Source organism: Monopterus albus, unplaced genomic scaffold (genome assembly GCF_001952655.1).
Source record: "Monopterus albus unplaced genomic scaffold, M_albus_1.0 scaffold24.1, whole genome shotgun sequence".
Taxonomy (NCBI): Eukaryota; Metazoa; Chordata; class Actinopteri; order Synbranchiformes; family Synbranchidae; genus Monopterus; species Monopterus albus.
In genome coordinates, this window is record NW_018127904.1 from 1,382,456 (window position 1) to 1,406,049 (window position 23,594).

The window sequence follows — 23,594 nt, forward strand, 5'->3', positions numbered from 1 at the left end:
ACAAAGCATTACAAATGACACATTTGCCAAAACCAAACAACAGGGACAGAACTGATGTTTGAGCAGGGGGCTCCACCACCAGGAGATGCACCAAAGGAGCAAAACATCATTGAATGTAGTCCCTGTCTGCAGCGGAGCCCATTGCACTATTGAAGATACAGGCAGAAATATCCAGAGACATCCACCTTTCCAGTTCAAAGAAATTCCTGGTTATCCAGTGACTACTGTGAAAAGGGCAGCTGGCATCCAGGAAAGCCTGTGCTGTGAGTGGGCAGCTGGTTACACAAACCTCTAGTCTTCCCGCCAGGACACCCACCACTAACTAGAAAAACAAACGCGAAGAAACAGCCTGCAGTCAAAAAGATCTTTACAACAGTCTCTCTTGCTGGAAATGAAGGCATGAACAAGCTTCTCTAAATCTTGTCTGGATATGATACCTTGGTTAGAGATGATAAAATGCTGATTTAGGTAGAATGGGTTGTAAGGAGTATAATGTGGCAACAAAATGCTTTCAAAAGCTTTGCAGTGTAGAATTATACAAGCTGAAAAATGAAGATCCTCGAGGCAGCACACATCATCTACTATATCTTTGGCTGCCTGCACCCTGCTCTTACAGCCTGTGGTACATTTGGGGAAACATCTGTGGCAATGGGCTCTATGGCCACGTGAACAGACAGAGCCAGAGTTAGGCATTAGATATTCCTCATGTAAGAAACATACTGTTTTGATAAACCTCTTCAATTAAGGTTAACAATGAAGGTCATGTGACCACTGCAGATTAGTATAATATAAATGTCTAATTAAGTGTGAAAATAGAGGAGGACATGTGATGAACTAGAAAGCTAATGGAGACACAAAGTCTGTTATGACCACCCGCTGGCAATTCAGGTCAGGTGAAGGACACTTTTGTAGCCTCATGCAAAATAACAGATCTGACTTAAGCATATGTAATGGCAATACCATTGACTGAGAGTAACTGTGTGGTTATTCTCTCAATAGCCATGAGCTGTCAGCCACAACCAGGCCATGATAATCGCTGAACTGGAACTGGTTTGATTATGTAAAAAGCACCCATCCATGGATTATTGCCTGAACCCTGAGTGACAGCTATACAACAAGCACGAACATTGATCCACCCTAAGTAACACGACTATGGAACCACTGACAAACACACAGTCTCCAATTATTCAGCTGGAAATATTCCTTAAGTGTGGCTGGTACCAGAAATATTGAGCAAAAATAAAGTTTGAAATCTGTGGCGTTTGCACAGCTAATTTGAAAAACAAATAATGACAAGCAATTCTATAATTATGGCATTCAAGTCCAGTCAAATAGGTTTTATTTACAGTATATGGACAAAACAAACAGTAAAATCACAGTATGAAGAAACAAGGTGACTGAAATAAAAACATAAAGGTAGATTAGTCAAATCATTCAATGATGACATAAGGATTCTTATTGTGAGTTTCACTAATGTCGGGATAGGGACTGCTGTGTCAGGGCATCAGTGGATTATTGGACCCACCCAGGGAACAAAGCAAATGCCGGGAGGGTGTTAAATTGAATTGATTGATGTAGTTATCTGAGATGGATGGTGAAAGGAGAGGATAAAATGTGAAAGCTGCAATAAAAATGGAACATCGAACAATATCATCAAACAAAGGTGAGTGAATCTTTATTGGATCACTCGAGCTGGCAGCATCACATTAATGTGTGCATATGGTCGATGACAAACCCTGGTGCCACATTTATTGAATTATGTGTCTAATCCTGGAGCACTGCGGACAACATTAAAAGCATTACTCACACCTGTGTCAACAATATCTGTGCAGTTTTTATGATAGATGGAACAAATAAGGGGATGAAAATATTCTGCGAGTGGCAACGACTCAGTGGATTCAATTGCTCAGTTGCTTTTGTATCAGTGTGCTGTTTACTCAGCTATGGTGTCATTTCCCATGTGCACATAGTGGAAATCTTTTCTCAATTCTAAATCAAATCCAAATGCTAATCTAATCAAATCTATTGTAATTTTTTTTTAAAAGAAGCTTTTTAACATTCTGTATTGCATAAAAATGTCAAATTACAGCCCCTGCAATTCATGGATTTAAGATGCCAAGGAGGGAAAAGGCAAACACACATCACAAAGAGTAATAATTAAAAAATGCAAGCGTGTTCAGAGAGCGCATGTACCTAAGGCACAACATTCACTCATGCAAACGGGTCCATTGTGAAAAATGAAATCCAGAACAACACAAAATGTGTCCTAAAATCCTTGATCTGGATCGGACACAGAACATCTTTTAGGGTACGATACAGTTCATCTTACCTGAACATTTCAGGGTTCTACCTCCATTATAGTCCAAGCTATGGCAGAAAATATGGGGTTGTCACGTCTTCAGGACAAAGGACATAACACAGAGGATAAGACAACAAACATTTACAAAAGAGACAACGGGATTTTTACATTTAATCTGTGTGTGTGTAGGTGTGTAGTGTGGGTGTATCCAACTCTATGCAGTCTGAGAGTCAATATGTATTAAAGAAAAATAAAATTAAACAAAATAAATTAATAAATTATGGAGGAAGGCCGGTAGGGGGTTAATTCAGCAAAGGACCAGTAGTGTACCAGTGATGCTCCCACCCTGAACCACCAGCACCGGCATAAGACACAGGAGCAGCTCAGCTGGGTGAGGTCATCCAGAGCAGCAGGACAGCAACATCCGTGTGTTTTGGTTAAGTTAAACAGTCTCTTTTTTTTTTTTATTGTTCATCATGGTTTATTTTAATAGTTGATCGTTGGGACTGAAACAGCTCAGGGTCGGCCCCTGGCCTTGACAGGAGAGGCCTGAATCAAGGCGTGGTGTATTCACCTACTAAAAAGCTCCCAGACCCTGAGGAGGGACCTTGTCTAAGAGGGTGTCAGCAGTTAAGGGAAAGGAAACAGTGGCCTGGCCTTCCTCCTCCATGCTGTCCACCCTGGACAGACCCCAAGAGTGACCACAAATTGCATGCCCCATCTGCTGGGGACAGGGCGGAGCAATAAAGCTGCAAATAAAAGCTTGTGAACTGACAGTCAACATATTACTAGAAAAGAAAAGGGAAAGAACAGAAGAGCAACAACTGTGGTCAGCAACACATACAGTAGCTCTCTGGGTTCAGTGGATGGAAAAAAGCAGCAGGATTTTACGATATATCTCATCACGCACATTCCTCCTCAGACACCATAAAAACATTCCATACCTTCCTTGAGGGCCAGCTTGCACAATTCCTATGCTCCCCCACACTGTTAACTCCATGTTTGTTTATAGAGCTTAATATTTCAATGCTCCCACAGTGAAATTGTATTATCCTATTTATCTGTTTCTATCTGCGCCTTACTTTAATTAACCCGAGAATTTATGCCAAGAATGACAAACAACTCCTGAGTTAAATCATTCATAAGATGCCAAAATGACTGCGGATATTTGTCATGTTGGTGGTATGTTTTTGTTTGCGGTTTATTTTCTCAGAACAATTTTCTCTCAGACTTCAGATTATTAGCCTGTGTGAGCCAAGCACTGACTCACTGGTCACCCAGAGCCTGAGACAAAAGAGATGGTACATTCCTTTTGGTGTCAGAACAGATTTTTACCGCAAAAATATTTGAAAAAAAAACAAAACAAAAAAACTACATACTGTACCTTTAATGCATTGCAGTTGTTGAGGTGGAGCTAAATTTAAAACACTGTTATGTTGTTATGAATGCATTGTTTGTAATAAGGGAAAGACACTCCCTACCTGGTAAATGCCTACATTTTTCAAACCTCAACATTTATTTATTTTTTACAGCTGAAGGTATCAGCTCACACAGTAGGCTGTCCATTAACTGCAGCTCCTCTTGTGCATATTGAAGTATTTCCAGTTGCTCCTAATAGGCAGATGATCACTTTTATAATTTGTCCACCTCAGTTTGAACGTGTGTGCACACGGTCTACACTGTACAGTATATATGGTAAAGGCTGAGCGGTCCTCCTCATGACAAGTAAACTGGCGTAGAAGAAGTATCATTTTGTGGAGTGCTTCTTTAAAATCAGCTGTACCAAGTGCATTGAACTGTATATCTGGGTTGTAGGGCAATTGCTATAATACACTATAATAAACTTCTAGTTGTATTCAGAAACAGCCAAAAGAATTTACTTTGGAGGTGATGGGACAGAGAGGATGGTTCTATCTAATTAAAGACTCTAAGGAGATGATGTCATAGAGGTGACGCCCAACCCTAGGGTGAGTGTTTTTCTGTCTCCCCCCATCACCTCAGGGGCACTCCTCTGTAATTACTGTAGGCAGGTCTGGGTTGTGCCTATATGGACTAATTTGGTGTTGGCACTTCAAATAAAGAGTTTTTAAAGATGTGTGCAAAGTAGTGAATGCAACCAGAACCCATCTGACATGGCTTGTTACTACAGTAATGAGAGTTACACAAGGTAAGCAGTCTCTCTGGTGTTTGCGTCATCTGGACACATCCTTTAGACTTCCACTCTTGCTATAGTGCCTCAGTAAGTGGTGTTATCCTCAGTGCATTAGTCACTGGGATATTTTGTGGTCTGAACATCCATTTTCCACAAGTGCAGTGGCTTCAAAGATGGGATACTGACTAGGACTCCTCAGGCACTATCACGCTCGAAACTAAATTATAAGCCTGAGTATGTCGTTCCTCCTCTCATTCCCAGGACACTTACTTGTGTCCGACAGTGGGCTAATGAGCAACAGAGCCAGAGCATTTGTCCAATCTGCAGTTGAGATCAGCTGTCATTAGCAACTACAAGTCCCCCCACCTCCCTTTCTGTCTTCTTAAAATGGAGACTGATGAATACAGAGGCAGCACAGGAAATTAAATTACTCTGCAGGCAATCATTACTGCAGAGGGGATGGAATTGATGCAAAAAAAAGCAAAACATCTGCAAAGGTGTGTGCACGTGTGTTACCACATGAGCACAGTGACAGGCCTGCAGACAGATGCAGACATTATTAACCCAAATTAGCAGGATTAACTGCTTTGTGTTCGCATTGCAAACCGAGACAAACTGTTGTTCCCACCACACAAAACAACATCAGTCACTTCGCTCTCACTCAAGAGCTCTCAGTAACCATAATGATGTGCAGAAGAAACGTGTCCTCGGAGCAACTCTGATTTTCTTTGTGTGTTACCACACTGAGAGCTTCAGGTGACAAGACACATGCACTTAACAACAGACCTTGGAGAACATGCAAACTCCACACAGAAAGACCCCAGGTCGGCCTGGGCTTGAATCTGGAACCTTTTTGCTGTGAGTCGACAGTGCTAATCACCGCTACACCCGCATATACAAATACTTTTCTGAAAGAGTAGTTAAAATCAGTGCCAGTGCAATCCTAAGCATTAAAGGGGTAATATATACTTATTTTATGTACCTACCAGTTTTAAAATGTAACAGTTCTTTTGGAAGTTTGCTTGTTGTATGGAGATTGAAACTGGGTGGAGAAATGATTGACTTGATCATTTAATTTCATATATTTTCTTATGACAGCCTGACATTGTCTCACAGGGCTGCTGGCACAGTTTGGTTCCATCTAGTGCCCTTGAATATGAAGCTATAACACACAATTCTTATTAGAAGACTGCCTGCAAATGGAATATTTTACACCACCATCTTGTTACTAAATTAACTAACTGTTGCAGGGGTGTGACATTAAAGGACATTTTTTATCTGAACAATAGTTATGAATCCTTGAATAAACATGTCAATCTATTGTTAAATATTTACATAATCATCATTCCAACAACATGAAAAAGCCTGAGTTGGGCCCTGCAGCTATAATAAAGCAAACTGTTCCTGAACTGGCTGCTTTGTTGTCTTGCCATGTCAAGGACAATGGGAATTGTTCTCAGCCTTTCCGCATGTTGTGATTTTTTTTTCCTCTTACCCTGTACAGTTCTAAACTTTTATTCTATTTCATTTGATCATAATTTATTTTGAGGTGCTCTCTGTGTTGGCATACATGGCGATCTTTAAACTGTCTGCGAGCCGTTCTTGGTAGAGTACACTTTACTTTTTGTTACAATTCCAGCTACTGTTTTTTCATAAGACTGAAAAATGTAGCCCCAACAGTGACGCCTGGTGGTCAAGCTCTACTTATTCTCAATATATTAACTATTTAATTTTTCAACATTTCAAAGTAAAGTGATCAAAGTTACGGACACTCATTTATTTATTCTTCATTCTCTTTAAAAGTGAAATTTTCAGTTCTGTTGTGATTAAAAGCGGATAATAAATGGGTATAGCCACGCAGAACTAATTGTCAGTGGAGACTAATGAACTGTTCATTCTGTCAGGAGAAGGCTGAGTTGAACTCGGCGGAGTTTAGGACCCAGCTGATGATCACTGACAACGTCAGTCACATGACAACATTTCAGAATGTTGTCGATCATCATGCTTCACCAGTCAACGAACGTAATGAAACCAAACCTCAGCTATCATTTATGAAGTCCTAAGAGTCTAGAAGTTATCGGTTAGGCTGAGTATTTCAAGGAAGGAGGCGGACATGGCTGCTGGTGTCTTACTACACCTTGCAGTGAACCTTGCCTGTTTATCTTTGAGTGGAAACTTGGTAAGAACGACACAAAAAAGGTGGTAGTATAGAAAAGTCACCTGATCGTTCGCAGGCTGGGGGGTTTCCTAAAACAGGAACAAATTTAGATTTTGCCTCGCTTTTAAAATTCTCCTTCAATTCAAGCCTGACAAGTTTATAATATATTTTCACCTGCTTACAGGTGTTATTACAAGAGACAATCACAACACTGACTGGTGCCAAATCCAGTACAGAAAATGTAACTCACAGACAGACCCCGACAAACCGCTATCAGTTTTAAGGCCTCTCAGAGGACTGCTGTCTCTTGCAGGTCTCTGGAGAAAGATCTTTCTCCATCGACTACAAAAACAACTGTTTCCTGAAGGATGGGAAGCCTTTTCAGTACATCTCAGGGAGTATCCACTACTCCAGAATCCCACGGTACTACTGGAAGGACCGGCTTGTAAAGATGTACATGACTGGACTCAACGCTATCCAAGTGTAAGCGGAACACATATGTAAATACATAGTTTGTCTTTGGGCACAATCTTTCTCTACCTTAATGACATTTACACTGCCTCCACACAGATATGTGCCCTGGAACTTCCATGAAGCAGTACTGGGGCTCCACAACTTCACAGGTGACAGAGATTTGGAGCATTTTTTGGATCTGGCCAATCAGACAGGTCTCCTGGTCATCCTGCGTCCAGGACCGTACATCTGTGCAGAATGGGAGATGGTGAGAAACTTAACTTTGCTTTGTTAATGTCAGTATAATAGAGCGGAATGTTCATAACTAAGACAAATAGCAGTTAAAATTTGACATTGCAGTCTCAAAGTTTCTCATACGTTACCAAGACATCAGAACCAGAATCTCCTGCCGCTTCATATCTGCATTCCTTCAGTGATGCTGTGCATTTGATGTTGCTACTTTCAACATATACACTATCACTTTTTGAAAAATCATCATTTGCTCCTGTTGTGCAGGGTGGATTGCCAGCGTGGCTACTTCAAAAACCAAACATCATACTTCGCTCTGCTGACACGGGTACACCATGCACCTATGTTTTCTGTCTTTTTTAAGTAATATGCCACTGACTTATTTTCCTCTGTTCCAGACTATGTGCAGGCAGTCAGCAACTGGCTTTCTGTTCTCCTCCCCAAAATGAGGCCTTGGCTTTATATCAATGGTGGTAACATCATTAGTGTGCAGGTAGAGTACTTCCATAGTTTGTTATAGTTAGTATGCTAATGATAATTTGATTTATTCATCTCTCTTGATTGCAGGTGGAGAATGAATATGGAAGTTACTATGCTTGTGACTACAACTACATGCGCCACCTGCAGACTCTGTTCCGCTTCTTTCTGGGTGAAGACACGGTTCTGTTCACCACTGATGGAAACACAGACAAAGAAATGAAGTGTGGGACTCTGGACGGATTATATGCCACGATAGACTTTGGCACAGGTGCATTAAGGAGATGGCAGCATCTACTAGTTCTTAAGAAAACACAAAAAATAGCATTTTTTCCATTTCTTCCCTTATTCAGACACTAACATAACAGAAGCCTTCAACCGCCAAAGAAGGTTTGAACCTCAGGGGCCCCTGGTTAGTTACCTATGAATTCTTATAATTTTTGAATTTGCAGTAATTATTACATCAAACCAAGCATATGATAGTAAATGTTTTAAATGTTACAGGTGAACTCGGAGTTCTACACTGGCTGGCTGGACCACTGGGGAGATCAGCATGCCGTGGTTGATGCTCAGAATGTCAGCAGAGTGCTAGCAGAAATGCTGACCATGGGGGCCAACGTCAACATGTATGTCTCTTCCAAATCCTGTTTCTTCCTTTCTGCAAAAGTATGGTTCAAGGATGCAGCTGACATTGCCCTGTATTTTTCTTATTGTCAACTAATCCTATGAAAAGACCAAAACCAGCAATGTATTAGCTTTTCTTTCTGACTTTCCAGTTTCCCAAGTCCATAAATGCATTCAAAAGGCACATCTTTATAAAGGGGTCACAAATATTTTCTTGTCATTTTTGAAAGGGGCCAGTAACAAGGACTTTTTTTAAGACAGCTGGACACTGTAAGGTGTAGTAAACTGTGCCCAAACAATAGGAATTGGGGACTATTTTCAGCTGTGGATTAATACACATTGATGTGCCATAAATACTTACTGTAATTACTTGCTATAATGTCTCAAAATAAACTAAAAAACATGTTCATTGCAACGAAACGGCATCTCACTGAGTGCATTGGTGTAGTTCATCAATGGGTTTTTAACAGTTTTCAGACAACCGTGGAAATCTATGGCAATGGAATAACAGACTGCACAGACAACACTTGCCAGCAGAATCAGTTTAAAGTTGGTTGTGGTCTTTCGATGGGAGATGTTGACAATAAGAAATCACCAACTTGAGCTAAAATGGCTCCCAAGAGGTGAAAGTCATCTAACCATTAAATTAACAGGAGATTTCATTCATATAATACAATCTCTTCTTTCTCAGGTACATGTTTGAAGGAGGTACTAACTTTGGCTACTGGAATGGTAAAGTCATTTGTTTTTGTGATCACTAGTTACATGATTTAGTTGGATGTAAAAGCGCAACTTGTGGCATTCACCTCTTTGTAACTGCTTCTCTCTCAAAAGGTGCTGATCATGACACCAGGTACCTGCCAGTTGTAACCAGTTATGATTATGACGCTCCGCTCTCTGAGGCAGGAGACCCCACAGAGAAGCTGTTGGCCATCAGAGATGTCATTAAACAGGTGCCACTGATTGAACTGCCACCCAGCAAGGTTGCTGACCTGATTACACTTGTACATATGTCTGAGATATGATTAGTTAATTGCCTTTTCTCTCCAGTTTAGAGATATTCCATCTGGGCCCATGCCACCAGCAACGCCCAAGTTTGCCTATGGCTTTGTGACCCTGAGAAAGGTACACAAATACAGCATTATATCACAAAATTGTTGCTAGCAACAACAAATATGTTTGAGTAGAAAAAGTGATAGTGAGCACAAGTGTTTGACACTAATAATGCACACACCTCTACAGGCTGGTAACGTCAGCAGTCTGTTGGACATCCTCTCACCTATGGGGCCAGTCAAATCTCAGTACCCCCTGACATTTGAAATGGTGAAACAGGTATGATGTCAGTCTGAAGGCAACAACAAAGCACAGATTACTGTTGCAGTGACAACAAACCTTTTGAAACAGGGAGAGCTTCTAGACTTGTGTCTGCAACCTGTCATGTCTATTGTGTTCAGTACTATGGATATGTGCTGTATCGGACCACGCTGCCACGGGACCTCTCAGAGCCCACGCCACTTGGCTCTCCACTGAATGGAGTTCATGACCGTGCATATGTGTCCGTCAACGGGGTAAACATTAACAATGAACTTTTGTTGTCTAGCCCATCAAATTTCCAGGTCACGTATGGGAGAAAGCATCACAGGTGCTGTGTTGTGAAATTTCAAATTCTTACCGAGTTATTTTGTACTTTTTAAAATGTTTATATTCAAGGTGTGTCTGTATGAACAGGTTTTTCAGGGACTACTGGAGAGAGACACAGCACTGGTGATGAGCATCACTGGACAGCAGGGAGACACTGTGGATATCCTTGTTGAGAACATGGGCAGGGTCAACTTTGGCAGCAAGATCAATGACTTCAAGGTAATAGAACCTAGTCCAGTCCCATAGAGAGTAAATGACTTGTTTTAGCCCTTGTGTTCTGCTGACATTGTCTTTACTTCTCCAGTTTTTGGGGACACTCAGACCTAGTGGCTGTATGTGTAAACATACTACTAAGTAAGCCATATTATTTCATTTTTGACCTTCATTAAAGGCCCAATAAGTAAGAAGAGTTTTACAATCATAATCCTCCCTTTTATGTACAAATACCAGGCACATTTGAGAAAGGTCACAAAATACATAAATCGGTAAAAAGCATTATTGAACCAAATAAGGACATTACTGAAGTTTTATGTGATGTATTGGATAGGCACAAACATCATTTTTTCATTTGAAACCCTCAGACAAGATGTTATATAGTACCTACATAATAATACAACAAACCCAACTTTGTCACTGACAAACCTTTATAAAACTGCAAGATAGAAATTCACTAAGAGTATTCAATGGTACAAGTGCTTTTCCAATACACAGCTTCATTATGTTCTTTATACATGTTTTGAGCTTTTATACAGTATTCAAGCTTTTAAAGGGGGCCTTGGGTATCGATGCCAAAAAGAACAGACATAGTATAGGGCAGTAACAATTCAGACCTTAAAGCTTTATATTGAGAACATGAATAAAAATTGAGACTATTTTCTTATTTGAGCATTACCATGAGTAAAACCTACATATACAGACCAGAAATGCTAGCTGGTAAACAGTATGTGTACTGCAGGGCCTCTTGAGCAATTTGATCCTGGGTAAAGATGTACTGACTGACTGGAAGATCTACCCTTTGGACATTGATGGAGCCATTGCTGGTGGCTGGCCTCACTCAAACGATCGACAGATCTTCCCCGCCATTCTGAAAGAACCTTCTGTTGGACCAACCTTCTACATGGGGACATTACAGCCCAATGGCTTGGCGTGGGATACCTTTCTCAAGCTCAACAAATGGACAAAGGTAAAGATTTTTTCCCTAGGGATAAAAGTACTTGTATCATTTCCAATGTTAAATTTATCTTTTTTTTTTTTTTTTTTTTTTTTTAAATATCAGGGTCAGGTCTGGATTAATGGTGTGAATCTGGGACGATACTGGCCCGCCAGAGGCCCTCAGCAGACCCTTTATATTCCAGGACCCTTACTCAGCACCACCCTACCCAACAACATCACAGTGCTGGAGCTGGAGGGGGCACCAGCAGACTTACGGGTCCTCTTTATGGACCGGCCTCAGCTTGGTGTCACGGCTCAAAAGTCTTGACAGAGCACACCTGGGGGTTTTAGCTCATTTCAGCTTTATCACAAAAGCAAGAAATCATCAGAAGGTTTGACTGAGGCAAAGCTGAAATTATCCTCTGGACAATTTATGTGAGAAAACTGCTCAGTGGAACAACGGTGGCACTTTTATTCTTAATCACTTCAGATTTCAGACTTCAATGTTTCCTATGTAGCAAATTCTTTATTAGTGGCAGCCCAGTGTAAACTGCTCTAGCACAACAGCTTCACAATAAGTGATGCTTTTGTCTTAGATTTTTAATATTTACTGATGCCCGTGGAAGGACAGAGCTACATAAACGCTATTAGCTTTTTTTTTACTGTACTTGCAGGCACTGAATAATTTACACATTTATTTCATTATATTCTAAGATCATCTGCCAATGTATAATTATTTTTGAAAGAGGCTTGAAATGAAACTAGCAGATTGACCAGACATAGCCACACTAGGGTCTTAATTGGGCTGCACTTTGCTTGTACTTTTAAAGAGGTAGCTCCTTTCCAATTGCAGTTTTCCACACAGGTGTTAGGACTTGCCTGGAAGAACATTTGCTTTTCGATGTGCTTGGACACAGCGAGGGGTACAGAAGGAATACTCCAGGTAGTGAAATGGGATCTTACCAAGCAGAGACTCCCCACACATCCAGCACCTCCTGGTGATCAAGACAAACAGACACAAAAACTGTGCTGTGACAAACCCTTAACTACATTGCTAAATGTGAAGTCCTACCTAGCATTGTGACTAAGCTCAATGGGTCTCGGAGATCTTACTTGATGTTAGAGAGGCTGACTCCTGTTGCAGCGACCTGCTCTGCAAACCTTTTCTCTGCTGCCAAAGCTCTCTGTCATCAAAAAGCAAATTGTGAGCATTTCCAGAATTAAACAAATAAAAATGTCTTGAAGATCAGTGATTGAAATCACATTAAACTCACCTTTTCACGATCAGTCAGAGACGCAAACTTTTTCTTTTCCTCTGCCTCCAATTCTTGTTTCCTCTTCTCTTCCTTCTGTTCTTTTTCTCGCAGTTTTCTCAGTGCCTTTTGAGCCTTTTTCTTCTCTGTCTTTTTGGATTCAATTTCTGCCGTTAGTGGCGCAGGGACCTTGAGATACACAGGTGCAAACCATAAGTGCTGTGCTTACATTTAACGTGAAAAGTTAAGACTGTTAAAGCTTACCTGTGCCTTGACGTAGTCATATTTGTCAGGATTCTCACCCATGTATTTACGAAAGACATTCCTTGTGTCTTTGTCAGGAGCAACAATATACGGGGTCTGCCCTTTGTTGTCCCTGTAAAGAAATATTGCAGAAAAAGTGTTCATGTTGAGGCACTGGTTCACTGCAATTACTGCATATCATCACACTGAAATTTTACTTTTACTAAAGTTGCCTATACGCTTTTTCCATACCTGCAGGCTGGATCTGCTCCTGTGTCCAGCAGCAGCCTGACCACTGCCTTTTGTGCAGCTGCTGATGCAACATGCAGCAAAGTGAACCCAGACACATCTATGGGGTTATTAAGCAGAGGCAGAGGACTTGGTGCATCAGAAGGGTTAGTCTCAGACCCCTCTTGGCTCTCTGCCATTGCTTGAGGTAGCTCAAGGAGTCTATGTAGAGAGTCCACATCCCCAACCTTGCAGGCTGTAAAGAGGGCATCCCTGAGGCCATACTCCCATGACTCATCAGCAGTTTCTATAACAGCAAAGAAGGGAAAATAATGAGTTTTGAGACTGACAAACAGGTGCAATATAACAATAGCGAGAAAGAAGCCCTTACTCACCATTCAGTTGTTTTTTACTCTGTGCTTTCCTCCTCGTCTTGTTCTTTGATTGCATCTCTTTAGAGGCATCTCCTGCTGGTCCAACCTCCAGCACCACCTCTTCTTGATTGTCTGCTTCTGTGTTACTCAAATCTGTCATGGATGGATATGAAATCTTATAAACCTTGCAGAACTTTTTTGTTATAAATAAGCATTTTGGGGGTTTCTATAAAGTCCCAAAGATCTTATTTCTTCTCTGAGGAGCAAGGAGCAAGGAGGCTACCAAGAAGAACTTCAACAATGAGTGCATCCTTTGGTGGAAGGCTATTACAGATTGACATGCTCCTTTATCGGAAATCAGTTTGTGATTGGATGCTTCACGTGAAGGATCTAAGGAAAGGATGCGTCAGGGCAGTTACAATGCGTTTCCTTGTTCTACCCTCCTTGCACTTTGTCCGTGCATCTTACATGGATGGGACTAAGATGCAAGGAAAAGACACAACTGAAGGAAACGTGGACACAACTGGGATCCATGTCATGAGTAAGGATACACCAGAACATCCTTTGCAGAAGTCTTTTTAGGACTGACACACCTCTTTATGGGAAATCAATTGATGACTGGATGCTTCAGTTGAAGGATCACAGGAAAGGAATGTACTCCTACCCTCGTTTTGCATTTTGCCATCCTCCTTTTTCCTTCTCCTTCTTCTCCTATGTCTGGAGGAATGGATTTCAAACTCTCTGAGGTCCAGGGTTCCTAATGTCATCTCCACCATCTCCAGCTGGATCTCTCCATCCTCTTTCTCATCTGAGCTGTCATGGTTTTCTTCTGCTGATGCCAAACAGAAAGGACGTGGACTGTTATATCACATTTCACAGTAAATCATCTTTGTGTTGAAACAGCAATATGAACCTAATTTTAAGAAGCAATATGTTGCTGTGATATTTTATCTGCAGAATGAAATGGAGTGTTAAGTCCTCAGTGTACATTTGAATGTCTTAAACTTACCTTTCTCTTGATCAGTGTTTATTTGTGCTGTAGGCTTGACAGTTTTTGTCCATGACTTTTTAGATGGAATAAGAACTGCAGACATGTCTGTGTCTCCTCCTGTATTAAGACAATTTTGATTATACCCTGGCTGTATGACAATAAGCAGAAAATATGTTATTACTCCAGGTATGTAATTCAGCTTACCGTAAACATGTATAGTGGAGAGCACGTTGTGTACCCGCTGTACCTCTCGAAATGTTGCCCTGCGTGTGGCGAAGGGAAGTGTACGGATCCTGGGATCTTTTTTGTCAAGAGGAGCTGCCCGGCCACCAAAAAAGATGGTCTTGTTGTAGCTAGGGGCCCGTACAAATACGCCAGAGGCCTCCATCAAGTACTCAGCCCAGGTTACCAGAAGATCCTGAATGTCCTGCATAAAGGTTACAGAAATTTGCATATGAATAAAGTGCGTGAGCTTACACCTCACCTTATGAATAAGATGCAGTGACAAGACAGACTTAGGAAGAATTCAATCACACCCCAAAGACCAAATACTTTTACAACATTTTACATGAACTTTTTTCAGAACACTGCTTAATTAAAGTCTGTAACAATAATAACACGAACAGCATCCGTTTAAAATCACAATTTCTGGACTCTTTTTTTTTTTTTTTGAGTTGTCTCCAGACAATAAAGCAATTGCTTGCTCAAATTTGCTTTTTAGAAAAAGCAACCCTTACAAGAAGAACACAACTGTTTTAGAGACAGTTTCACAGACCTGTCTGTGGATGCATGAGCACACTTGTGAGAGCAAAAAACCCCTTTGTCAGAGCAAGATGTACATCCTAACAGAAACTTTAAATGGTACTAAAGAAAAATGTATGCAATTCACCAGAAAGCCCTCACCAGGGTTATGTGGATCATTGTTGGCCACATTTAATGACTCTGCCTTCAACAGTAGCTTACTTTGTTTAAGCTTCCAAAATAAAATAGCTATCAATGGAAAGGTGTCGTTAAATAGACTGTAATCTTACCTTGACTAGCGCTGCCTCATTGTATCGCCTCAGAGCAGCTCCCGCAGATTTTGGTGTGTGACTGCGGTTCTGAGAATCTCTGAGTCCCTGAGCAGTGCCTCGCTTTGCTCGCACAGTGTATCGATGGAAAGTCTTGTGCTGAAGGACTTCTTTTCTGTAACACAAAAAAGCCATAACCAACTGCTGGTAACAAATGAGCAAAAAGCAACTGCACTAAACTGTCCACTTACCCTTGGAATACAGCACCAGCAAAGTGGCCTCCGCCTGTCATGAGAATGACCCACACAGTCTTTTTACTTATGGCCATTAGGGAGGAGCCTGCATCTAGCTCATCATTTGACTGAAATATTAAAAGGAACAAAACAGAAAATTTGCATAAACAAAGGTGTGCTAAAATACAGCTTAGACACTGTGCTGTACCTGCTGAGCCTCACCTTCCCCTGCAGAATGCAGCGGTAGACTGACAGCCACTGTCCTGCAGAATTCTGGAAAACCACTTTGCTGGACAGCCGACCAGTGAGTAAACTGGTTTCAGATGTGCTTTCATTATCTGTGACAATGACATTACTACTTGCTCCACCATCGCTATCAGAGTCTTCATCCCCTGAATCTGAGCCTGAGATGCTTGACATGTCTCCTATAAAGTGATAACAAAAATTAACTGTTAACAATCACTGTAGCTGGCTTTTTCCCTGCTACATGTGCAGGGCTTCCTCACCAGCTCCAGTTTTTCTCTCAAACTCCTCCGCTGTGACTGGAGGCAATCCTGCCATTTTTTGTCTCAAGTTGAAGCGATGCCAATCGAGCTTGTAGTGCTCCATCTGAAATGTAAAGAAATGGTAACCCAACCCCACAGCTATGACCAGTCTTCATCACATCAACAGATCTTTGTTAATCTAACAGCAGTGCATGAAGCTTCAAGATTACCTGCTCCTCACGATTAATGAAGGGGCATCTGCAGGCTGAGCAGACCAACTTGTCTGACACCTCTCTAGCCAGGCTGCACTCCCGCTGTTGGTCCTCCTCTGAGCATTTGTCTTCTAACCCAGTGTAGAAGGCTAGGTTTAAGACAGGCAAAATTTAAGGCTACTGTCTTTATTACAGCCACGAACCTACAGTTACAATTCATACGTACCGTGTGAGGTTGGATCAGTGTTTAAAGCCTGTTTCAGGACAGGGTTCACTTCTCTCAGTCCAATCAAAGCCTCATCATTTGGGCTCAAATCAAAGATGGAGCGGTACTCGGCACAAGTCGTCATGGTCATAGTTGGGCTTGTTTACCTTCTAACCTGTTTAGGCATTTAACCAGAAAAACCTACTGTAGGTTTAGAGTTATCGAAAATAATGTCTGTTCGTAAATATCCACAACAATTAACTTCACCAGTCTGACAGCACTGCTGTCATGAGCAAGTGAACGTGACCATAACTGTTCTTTGAATGACACGTTTAGTAACAGAGACGATAGAAGCTATTGCCTTGTTAACAGGCTGAGCTGCTTTCTCTCTTCTGTATCGGGTCGCTATGTACATCACAACTAATATAATTTGAAACTAACTAACTTAAAATAGCCACTTACCACAAATACATGACTCACTAGGCTGGACTCAAACGCTAACATTACGCTACTTCTACGTTCCCCCTGACGTACTACGGAAGCCCCAACGCGTCAAGAATGTGTTAATAAAATAGGCGTTCGGGCTGCAAGCTAGACCGCACTTCTTTCAGCAATGAATGTACGTTAGGTTTTAATGTCTTTTCGTATATACATATAAAGTATACTTTATTATACTTTAGAGGGGAATACCGCACACTTCACTTTAATCCATTTTACTTCACGGGTTTATTATGGTGTCCCAGGAGAGATTTCAACATAAAACATTATGTCTGTGTACTGTACATAAGAGAACAACTTTTTCACTACAATAAGTTGCATTGATTTTTTATCTCCAATTTGTGTTTTATAGGCTTTTAAGTTGAACTTTCCCAATCAATTATTATAGTGTTTTCATTTGGGCTGTTTAGTTGCTGTTTTTTCATTTGCCTTTATAAAAATAAAGCGTGTCAGGTTCATACAACTGTATATAGTCTGTGTGTACACAAGTACATGCCCCTACTGCAGCGTAAGCATATTCAGTGATAACTTTGCAAAAAAAAATCCTTGTCTGAAACAAATAGGGAGTTTCTGATATATCACAATGCCAGTAGATGTCAGTATTATAATATAACCAGATGTATCAGCCAAGCCAGTGCAGCTCTGTTTAGAGAAAGTATATTTAAGCCCCTTTTATCTGCTGAGCAAGCAGAATACTGCAAAGGGGGGTTGTCAGTGAAACTGAATTGATGCAAAGAAAATTAAAATGTTATTTACATGTGTCTGAAATATCAACAAACTTAAGGTAAAAAGTTAAAAGTGCAATATTTTTCTCTGTAATGTAAGAAAGACCATATGTAGTCTCATATGCTATAGTCTCATATGAAAAAAAAAACACTCAAGTTGACAAACTAGCTGGATGGCCTGCTAATATGAACAATTGTGTGTAATCACAGTCCTTGACTAAATTTAATTTGTACTAAGGCTGGACTGTTAAGTACAAGTACTTTGAGGACAGAATCAAATAAAAAAATTTATTAAGTGGAACAAAATACACAAGTAATTATATACACTGGATGAAATTTAAAATACAATGTTCCAGAAATCTAAAAAACAATCTTCAAATAATCCATTCACTTGAGTTTGCTCTGCTTTCGCTTTGATTTACTGGTTGGCGCGTGGATCAAACTTTGTGCTGTTGGCAAAGACAGACAGCATATTACAAATTGTTTCAAATGCGAGTTTAGGATGTGTAGACACCAACACATCACCCTTACCAGCCATATTACAAGCCTTGGCCTCTGCAAGATGTTGTTTCACTTCCAGAATCTTAGCAGTGAGAATTTTTGCCTTACTTGTGAATTGCTCACTCATTTTCTGTAAATTGCTCCTTTGGCTTCTGAAAGATAATGAATGTACGGTGCAGGTCTGAACATTTATGTCTTCTTTGTCTATGTACACAGCACATCACAATACCTGTCTGCAGAATCTCGACCATTCAGTTGTTCCATAAGGAGCTTTTCCTCCTGCAGCAGAGAACCGAGTTGCTGTAATGCATTAACAACTTTACTGTTCTCCATCAACAACTCCACCCTCCGGTCAGTTTCCTTGGTGCTGCAAGTGAGTGCAGAACTCATTAGACATTTATCAACTGCACAAAAGTTGACATGTTTCAGTGTCGCACTCTGCCATACATGTATGATTAATTGTTTGCATAAAAACCTGATGAGTAACAGGTCTGGATCATTGACTGTATGGTCTGGATTTGAAATTACAACCTTACTGGTAAACATATCACCAGCAATATAGGTGACATATATGTATGATCACACTCAATTAACAAATAAATCAACTTTAACAGGGCTGTGACAGAACATGCAATGGAGCCCCGGAACATGGCAGTGATTTAAGATAGCTGTATACAGAATCTTTAGCAGCTCATCATTAATGAAAATCACATATTAGTAGATAAGTAGCCACAGTAATAGCTGGATGGAAATAAGAAAGCCTAGAGGTTACAGCTTTCTTCCAAAAGCACAAATACAAAAATAATAAGTAGAGTAATAGTAAAGGAGAATAATGTAGTAGCGAAGTAATAGAATAATGAGTAAAGTTGTTCTTTACTTTAGCTCATGACTGGACCTTTATAGTTTACTTATATCAAGCTCATTTGTTATGAATGTCAATCAAACAGATTTACGGGGGAGGCGACAGTGCGGTGGATAGAGCAGTCGTCTCCCAAGGTTGGAGGTTCGAATCTCAGTGCCTGCAGTCCACATGTCGAAGTGTCCTTGGGCAGACACTGAACCCCACCGTCGCCCCCGATGGTTAGAGCCGTCGGCTGAGTTGGCGCCGCAGACAAATTCCTTGTGTGTAATGGCCATAATGGCCAAGTGGCCAATAAAGGTGATTATCCATATCCTACTTTTTCAGGACGATCATAAACAACCACTATGTTACGTGATGACGTCACGGAGCTACAGGTTGAGATAAACCTTTTTTTAAATTTTACTTTAAACCCGAAATAGTAAATTTAACTGAATGTGACCACATCAACTGTACCAAAGAGTCGTCTCCTCCTCAACAAGCAGTCTTTGCTGCCGGGTCTCCTCCAGTTTGCGAATGTTTTCGTGGATAGCATGCTGCAGCTCGTTGACCCGCTTCTGCAGTTTAACAAGAGGAATTATTATACAAGTAACTTAGTTTGCTCAGAAAGACTTAACATTCGCTCTAGCTAAAATTAACGAGCTGTCAGAGCATTTTCTTTGCATTAATGTAATTTGCCTTGCTGATTTGTATTTAGTATTAACAAACAGTTGTAGCCACCGACACCCAACGTGTATGGCAAATTTAGCTAGCTAGCGTTAGTTAGTTGGTTAATGTTAACAATTCAGCGTCAACCTACCATATAATCCTCATTTTGTTTTACAAACGTAGGGCAAGAAAATGCAGTCATGATATAGTGTCTTTATAAATTTCGCTTTCAGGATTTGTTGACCTGACTAACTGAGATCCAGCCACATATAAAGATGGTTTGTCTCAGTGTCGTCAGCTTTATAGGAGGTACTTCCGGTTACTTTGTCAGAGCCCGGATAGCTCAGTCGGTAGAGCATCAGACTTTTAATCTGAGGGTCCAGGGTTCAAGTCCCTGTTCGGGCGGTGCTCTTTTTCTGTTGTGATTTTTCCAGAACACACTAAAGCTGAGGATATGGTATTCAAAGTTGTGTTTTACGTCAGTAACTTCTCATCTCATCTTTGCTTCATAACACTGCATGTTAACTGTTGGTAAGTTTAGTCATGGTAGAAAGAAAACAACACTCCTGGTAAATGTATAAGACAGCTAAAGTCTAAAATTGCCATAAACCTTCTCCAAACATTAGACCATTTATTTTAAAGATAGTAATTGAAGTGGAGTTGTCATTACACATAGTGAGACCTCACATTATCCTACTGTTGGCGTTGTTGTTTATGAAAAAATCTAACTAATTTGGGGATTATATTCACTCATAAACAAGTAACTCAACCCTGTAATTTATGTGAGATAATCATGTGTATTATCTCAGGACAGTGATTGGGAACACCTATAAAGCTTGGTGTTAGTGCAGGTAAAATGGCAACACTGAAGACATATCTGACCAGCACAGATGGAGAAGGTTATCCTCTTGTGTGTGCTTTCCATCTGTCTCTCACCCGTACATACTCAGGTAAATATGCTTGGAATCATTGGAAACTATGATTTTAATAACTTCAACAACAGACTGCAACAGAATTGCAACCAATTTTGTCTTTTTTGCAGAAATTTTTCTTCAGCCCAAAATGGGGCCCCATTGGCTATAAAGGTAATACAAATTGAATTTGTTATCAGTGTTAATGTGTGGCTACAACAAAGGTGCACACACACTTACCAAAATCTCTTTTTTTTCAAGTGCACGAAGAGCGTGATGGTGGGACAGCAATGGATGAAATCATTAAAGCTAATGAGTTCCATGGTAAGTTGCACACAATTTACTTTTGTAGTTCATGCAACATACTATAACAAACCATCTCCTGTTGTCCAATTCAAGAATGTTTTAATTTCCCCCGATTTCTACCTCAGCTTCCCAAATGCTAGATGGCACTACCAGTCTCAGAGAGGGAGACATTGCTGTGTCTTCTGGAAGGCGCTCCAAAGTCTGCTTTGCACGGAGCTGCCTCTGGTCCAAATCAGTGGATGGACATGTCTACATTGCATACAGCCTCTCACCTGAGTACTGTATGTTACTGTATTTTAATATGTGTAAATAAATGCAATCCATCATAGTCTGATATTTTTTGTTATGCACCAAGTTTGTATTCAGCTTTGTATTTGTGCCTTGTTTACTCTGTTTAAACAACTGAATAGCTGAAACTGAGACAAAGCTGATAAAGCAAGGAATGGAGAACATAGAGAAAGGTACCTGTGTGCGGTTTGTTCCGTGGACTCACCAGCAAGACTACATTGACATCCAGCCAAAGTCTGGGTGAGTGCCTTTCTGTGGAAAGTTTGATTCAGTAATGTGGCAGTCTTCATTTTTAAAATCTTACTCCTTAGGGAAAATGTTTTTATTTGTGGAAGAGATGTGAAATGCGGAGTTGTGGTTTTAGACATGAAGAAGTGTTTTTTTCAAATCATATGTTTTGTGTCTGGGTGTGTGTATAAATCCAGGTGTTGGTCCTACCTTGGTGCACGTGGTGGAAGACAGACCGTATCTCTCCAGAACCCTGACTGCCTCCAAGTTGGAGTGATTTCCCACGAATTCATGCACACCTTGGGCTTTGTGCACGAGCAGTCCCGCTTTGACCGGGACAACTATGTCACCATCATGTGGCCAAACATCTGGAGGGGTAATTTCAAACAGACTGTATTTCTATACCTATTTTCAAAACAAAGATGTAAAATACCTTACACTGTATGACAAAACAACAAAAATATCTGAACAAATGCTTAAGTATAAAAATGTCTTCCAATTACCAACAGATCGTGTGAGGAACTTTGAAAAATTCAGGACTGACATTCTGGACCTACCATATGACTACGGCTCAATTATGCACTTTGGGATGTAAGTAATGTAACATTGATATAAGTCAGTGAATCCTCTTCAGGTATTATACTGTAATGTGTATATATGTGTTTAGGTATGCCTACTCTCAGAATGGGCAGCCAACCATCAGTCCTAAGAACAAGGACATAAAGCTGGGCCAGGCATCAACTCTCAGTCGCATTGACAGGCTGAAAATCAACAAACTTTACAAATGTGGTTGGTACCAATCATTTTAAACTATCTTCCACTGATTATTTCTGTATTGCAGAATACTAGAGATGCCCCCATGTTTGATTCATTTCTGTCTTTCATCACAGGTGACGATGATGATTACTGACTAAATTGAAGTGGAGGAATGTTTTGCATACTAATATATTCAACAGATATTAACTCATGAAAACAATTTCAATAAAGATTGATTCAAGCTTTCTGTCAGCATTTCTTCTGTGTGCATGCAGTCATGTGTGTTTAGGGTATGTTTCTTATGTTGACAAGGTTGAAAACTGAACAGGGGGGTAACATTTTGCTTTAGTAAAAAGAAAGAATGGGTTCCTGTGATAAATATACCTTGGTTTAAAGCTGTTATTTAATTATTAAGTACTTTCATATAACTATAACTATATAGTACTTTCATGCACCAAGAACAGATTATTTCAATGTGAAGAAAATGTGATCCTACTTAGGACATGCGTAGTAAAATAAAGTCTTTAAAGAAATAAAGTAAGAGTTATGTGATGACATTAAATGAGAAATAAAGGCGAAATCTGAAATTTGCTTTAATTGAAAGCTCATTTCTTCTCACTAGCATTTGACTTTAGGTAAAAGACTTGTGCATCTTCTGGCAGGGCTTATAATTTATTTATATTGTTTTATATCTCTTTTATTATGCTTTGCTATGATTGTGAGTGATACAGTCAGAGAAAAAAATATTTGAACCCCAGCTGATTTTGTAAGTTTGCCCACTAACAAAGAAATGACAGTCTACAGTTTCAATGGTAGGTTTATTTGAACAGTGAGAGACACAACAATAACAAAAAAATCCAGAAAAATGCATTACAAAAAAAGTTATGAAGTAATTTGCATTTTCATGAATGAAATAAGTATTTGATCCCCTATCAGTCAGCAAGATCTCTGGCTCCCAGGTGTATTTTATACAGGTAACGAGCTGACATTGGGAGCCCTCTCAGCTCGTTACCTGTATAAAAGAGACCTGTCCACAGAAGCAATCAATCAATCCAGATTCCAAACTCTTCACCATGGCCAAGACCAAAGAGCTTTCCAAGGATGTCAGGGACAAGATTGTGGACCTACACAAGGCTGGAATGGGCTACAAGACCATTGCCAAGCAGCTGGGTGAGAAGGTGACAACAGTTGGTGCGATTATTCGCAAATGGAAGAAACATAAATTAACTGCCAATCTCCCTCGGTCTGGAGCTCCATGCAAGATCTCACCTCGTGGAGTTTCAATGATAATGAGAACGGTGAGGAAATCAGCCCAGAACTACTCGGGAGGAACTTGTCAATGATCTCAAGGCAGCTGGGACCAGAGTCACCAAAAAAACAGTTGGTAACACACTACGCCATGAAGGACTGAAATCCTGCTGTGCCCACAAGGTCC

General features: G+C 40.4%; 3 protein-coding genes and 1 non-coding gene across 5 annotated transcripts; 3 read left to right on the plus strand and 1 right to left on the minus strand.

Moving 5' to 3' along the window:
• Positions 1-6,432: 6,432 nt before the first annotated feature.
• glb1l (galactosidase, beta 1-like) lies at positions 6,433-11,554 on the plus strand. Its single transcript, XM_020594762.1, has 16 exons — positions 6,433-6,630; positions 6,923-7,092; positions 7,180-7,330; positions 7,579-7,639; positions 7,710-7,804; positions 7,879-8,059; positions 8,142-8,200; positions 8,293-8,414; positions 9,104-9,144; positions 9,247-9,365; positions 9,463-9,537; positions 9,655-9,744; positions 9,867-9,980; positions 10,141-10,272; positions 11,009-11,236; positions 11,330-11,554. Exons 1-16 carry the CDS (start codon positions 6,565-6,567, stop codon positions 11,531-11,533), a joined length of 1,908 nt encoding a protein of 635 aa, XP_020450418.1. The 5' UTR covers positions 6,433-6,564; the 3' UTR covers positions 11,534-11,554.
• Positions 11,555-12,047: 493 nt separating this feature from the next.
• Positions 12,048-16,989, minus strand: ankzf1 (ankyrin repeat and zinc finger peptidyl tRNA hydrolase 1). Of its 2 annotated transcripts, none has more exons than XM_020594761.1 (16): positions 16,902-16,989; positions 16,461-16,614; positions 16,253-16,383; positions 16,044-16,146; positions 15,760-15,962; positions 15,556-15,665; positions 15,326-15,479; positions 14,499-14,721; positions 14,313-14,411; positions 13,968-14,132; positions 13,325-13,456; positions 12,954-13,236; positions 12,723-12,834; positions 12,480-12,647; positions 12,319-12,389; positions 12,048-12,200 (listed from the first exon to the last, which is right to left on the minus strand). In XM_020594761.1, the coding sequence occupies exons 2-16, from the start codon at positions 16,588-16,590 to the stop codon at positions 12,074-12,076; spliced, it is 2,211 nt and encodes a 736-aa protein (XP_020450417.1). In that variant the 5' UTR covers positions 16,591-16,614; positions 16,902-16,989; the 3' UTR covers positions 12,048-12,073. The 2 variants fall into 2 exon arrangements, with proteins under 2 accessions (XP_020450417.1, XP_020450416.1); XM_020594760.1 differs by having other exon boundaries at positions 13,968-14,135.
• Positions 16,990-20,002: 3,013 nt separating this feature from the next.
• Positions 20,003-20,075, plus strand: trnak-uuu (transfer RNA lysine (anticodon UUU)). The gene has a single exon. It is a non-coding gene; the product is annotated as a tRNA-Lys (tRNA).
• A 338-nt stretch (positions 20,076-20,413) lies between these two features.
• Positions 20,414-22,330, plus strand: hce2l2 (high choriolytic enzyme 2-like 2). Its single transcript, XM_020594763.1, has 9 exons — positions 20,414-20,620; positions 20,713-20,755; positions 20,843-20,905; positions 21,013-21,168; positions 21,298-21,415; positions 21,601-21,779; positions 21,913-21,994; positions 22,071-22,192; positions 22,294-22,330. Exons 1-9 carry the CDS (start codon positions 20,561-20,563, stop codon positions 22,311-22,313), a joined length of 843 nt encoding a protein of 280 aa, XP_020450419.1. The 5' UTR covers positions 20,414-20,560; the 3' UTR covers positions 22,314-22,330.
• The last annotated feature ends 1,264 nt before the right edge of the window (positions 22,331-23,594 follow it).

Coding starts and splice junctions, on each gene's coding strand:
- hce2l2 (XM_020594763.1), top strand. CDS start 20,561: ATGGAGAAGGTTATCCTCTTGTGTGTGCTTTCCATCTGTCTCTCACCC. Junction 20,906..21,012: donor TAAAGCTAATGAGTTCCATG/GTAAGTTGCACA, acceptor TTTCTACCTCAG/CTTCCCAAATGCTAGATGGC. Junction 21,995..22,070: donor TCAATTATGCACTTTGGGAT/GTAAGTAATGTA, acceptor ATATGTGTTTAG/GTATGCCTACTCTCAGAATG.
- ankzf1 (XM_020594760.1), bottom strand. CDS start 16,590: ATGACCATGACGACTTGTGCCGAGTACCGCTCCATCTTTGATTTGAGC. Junction 12,835..12,953: donor GGAGCAGATCCAGCCTGCAG/GTATGGAAAAAG, acceptor ATTTCTTTACAG/GGACAACAAAGGGCAGACCC. Junction 12,390..12,479: donor CTCTGACTGATCGTGAAAAG/GTGAGTTTAATG, acceptor TTTTGATGACAG/AGAGCTTTGGCAGCAGAGAA.
- glb1l (XM_020594762.1), top strand. CDS start 6,565: ATGGCTGCTGGTGTCTTACTACACCTTGCAGTGAACCTTGCCTGTTTA. Junction 6,631..6,922: donor TATCTTTGAGTGGAAACTTG/GTAAGAACGACA, acceptor TGTCTCTTGCAG/GTCTCTGGAGAAAGATCTTT. Junction 11,237..11,329: donor AGCTCAACAAATGGACAAAG/GTAAAGATTTTT, acceptor TTTAAATATCAG/GGTCAGGTCTGGATTAATGG.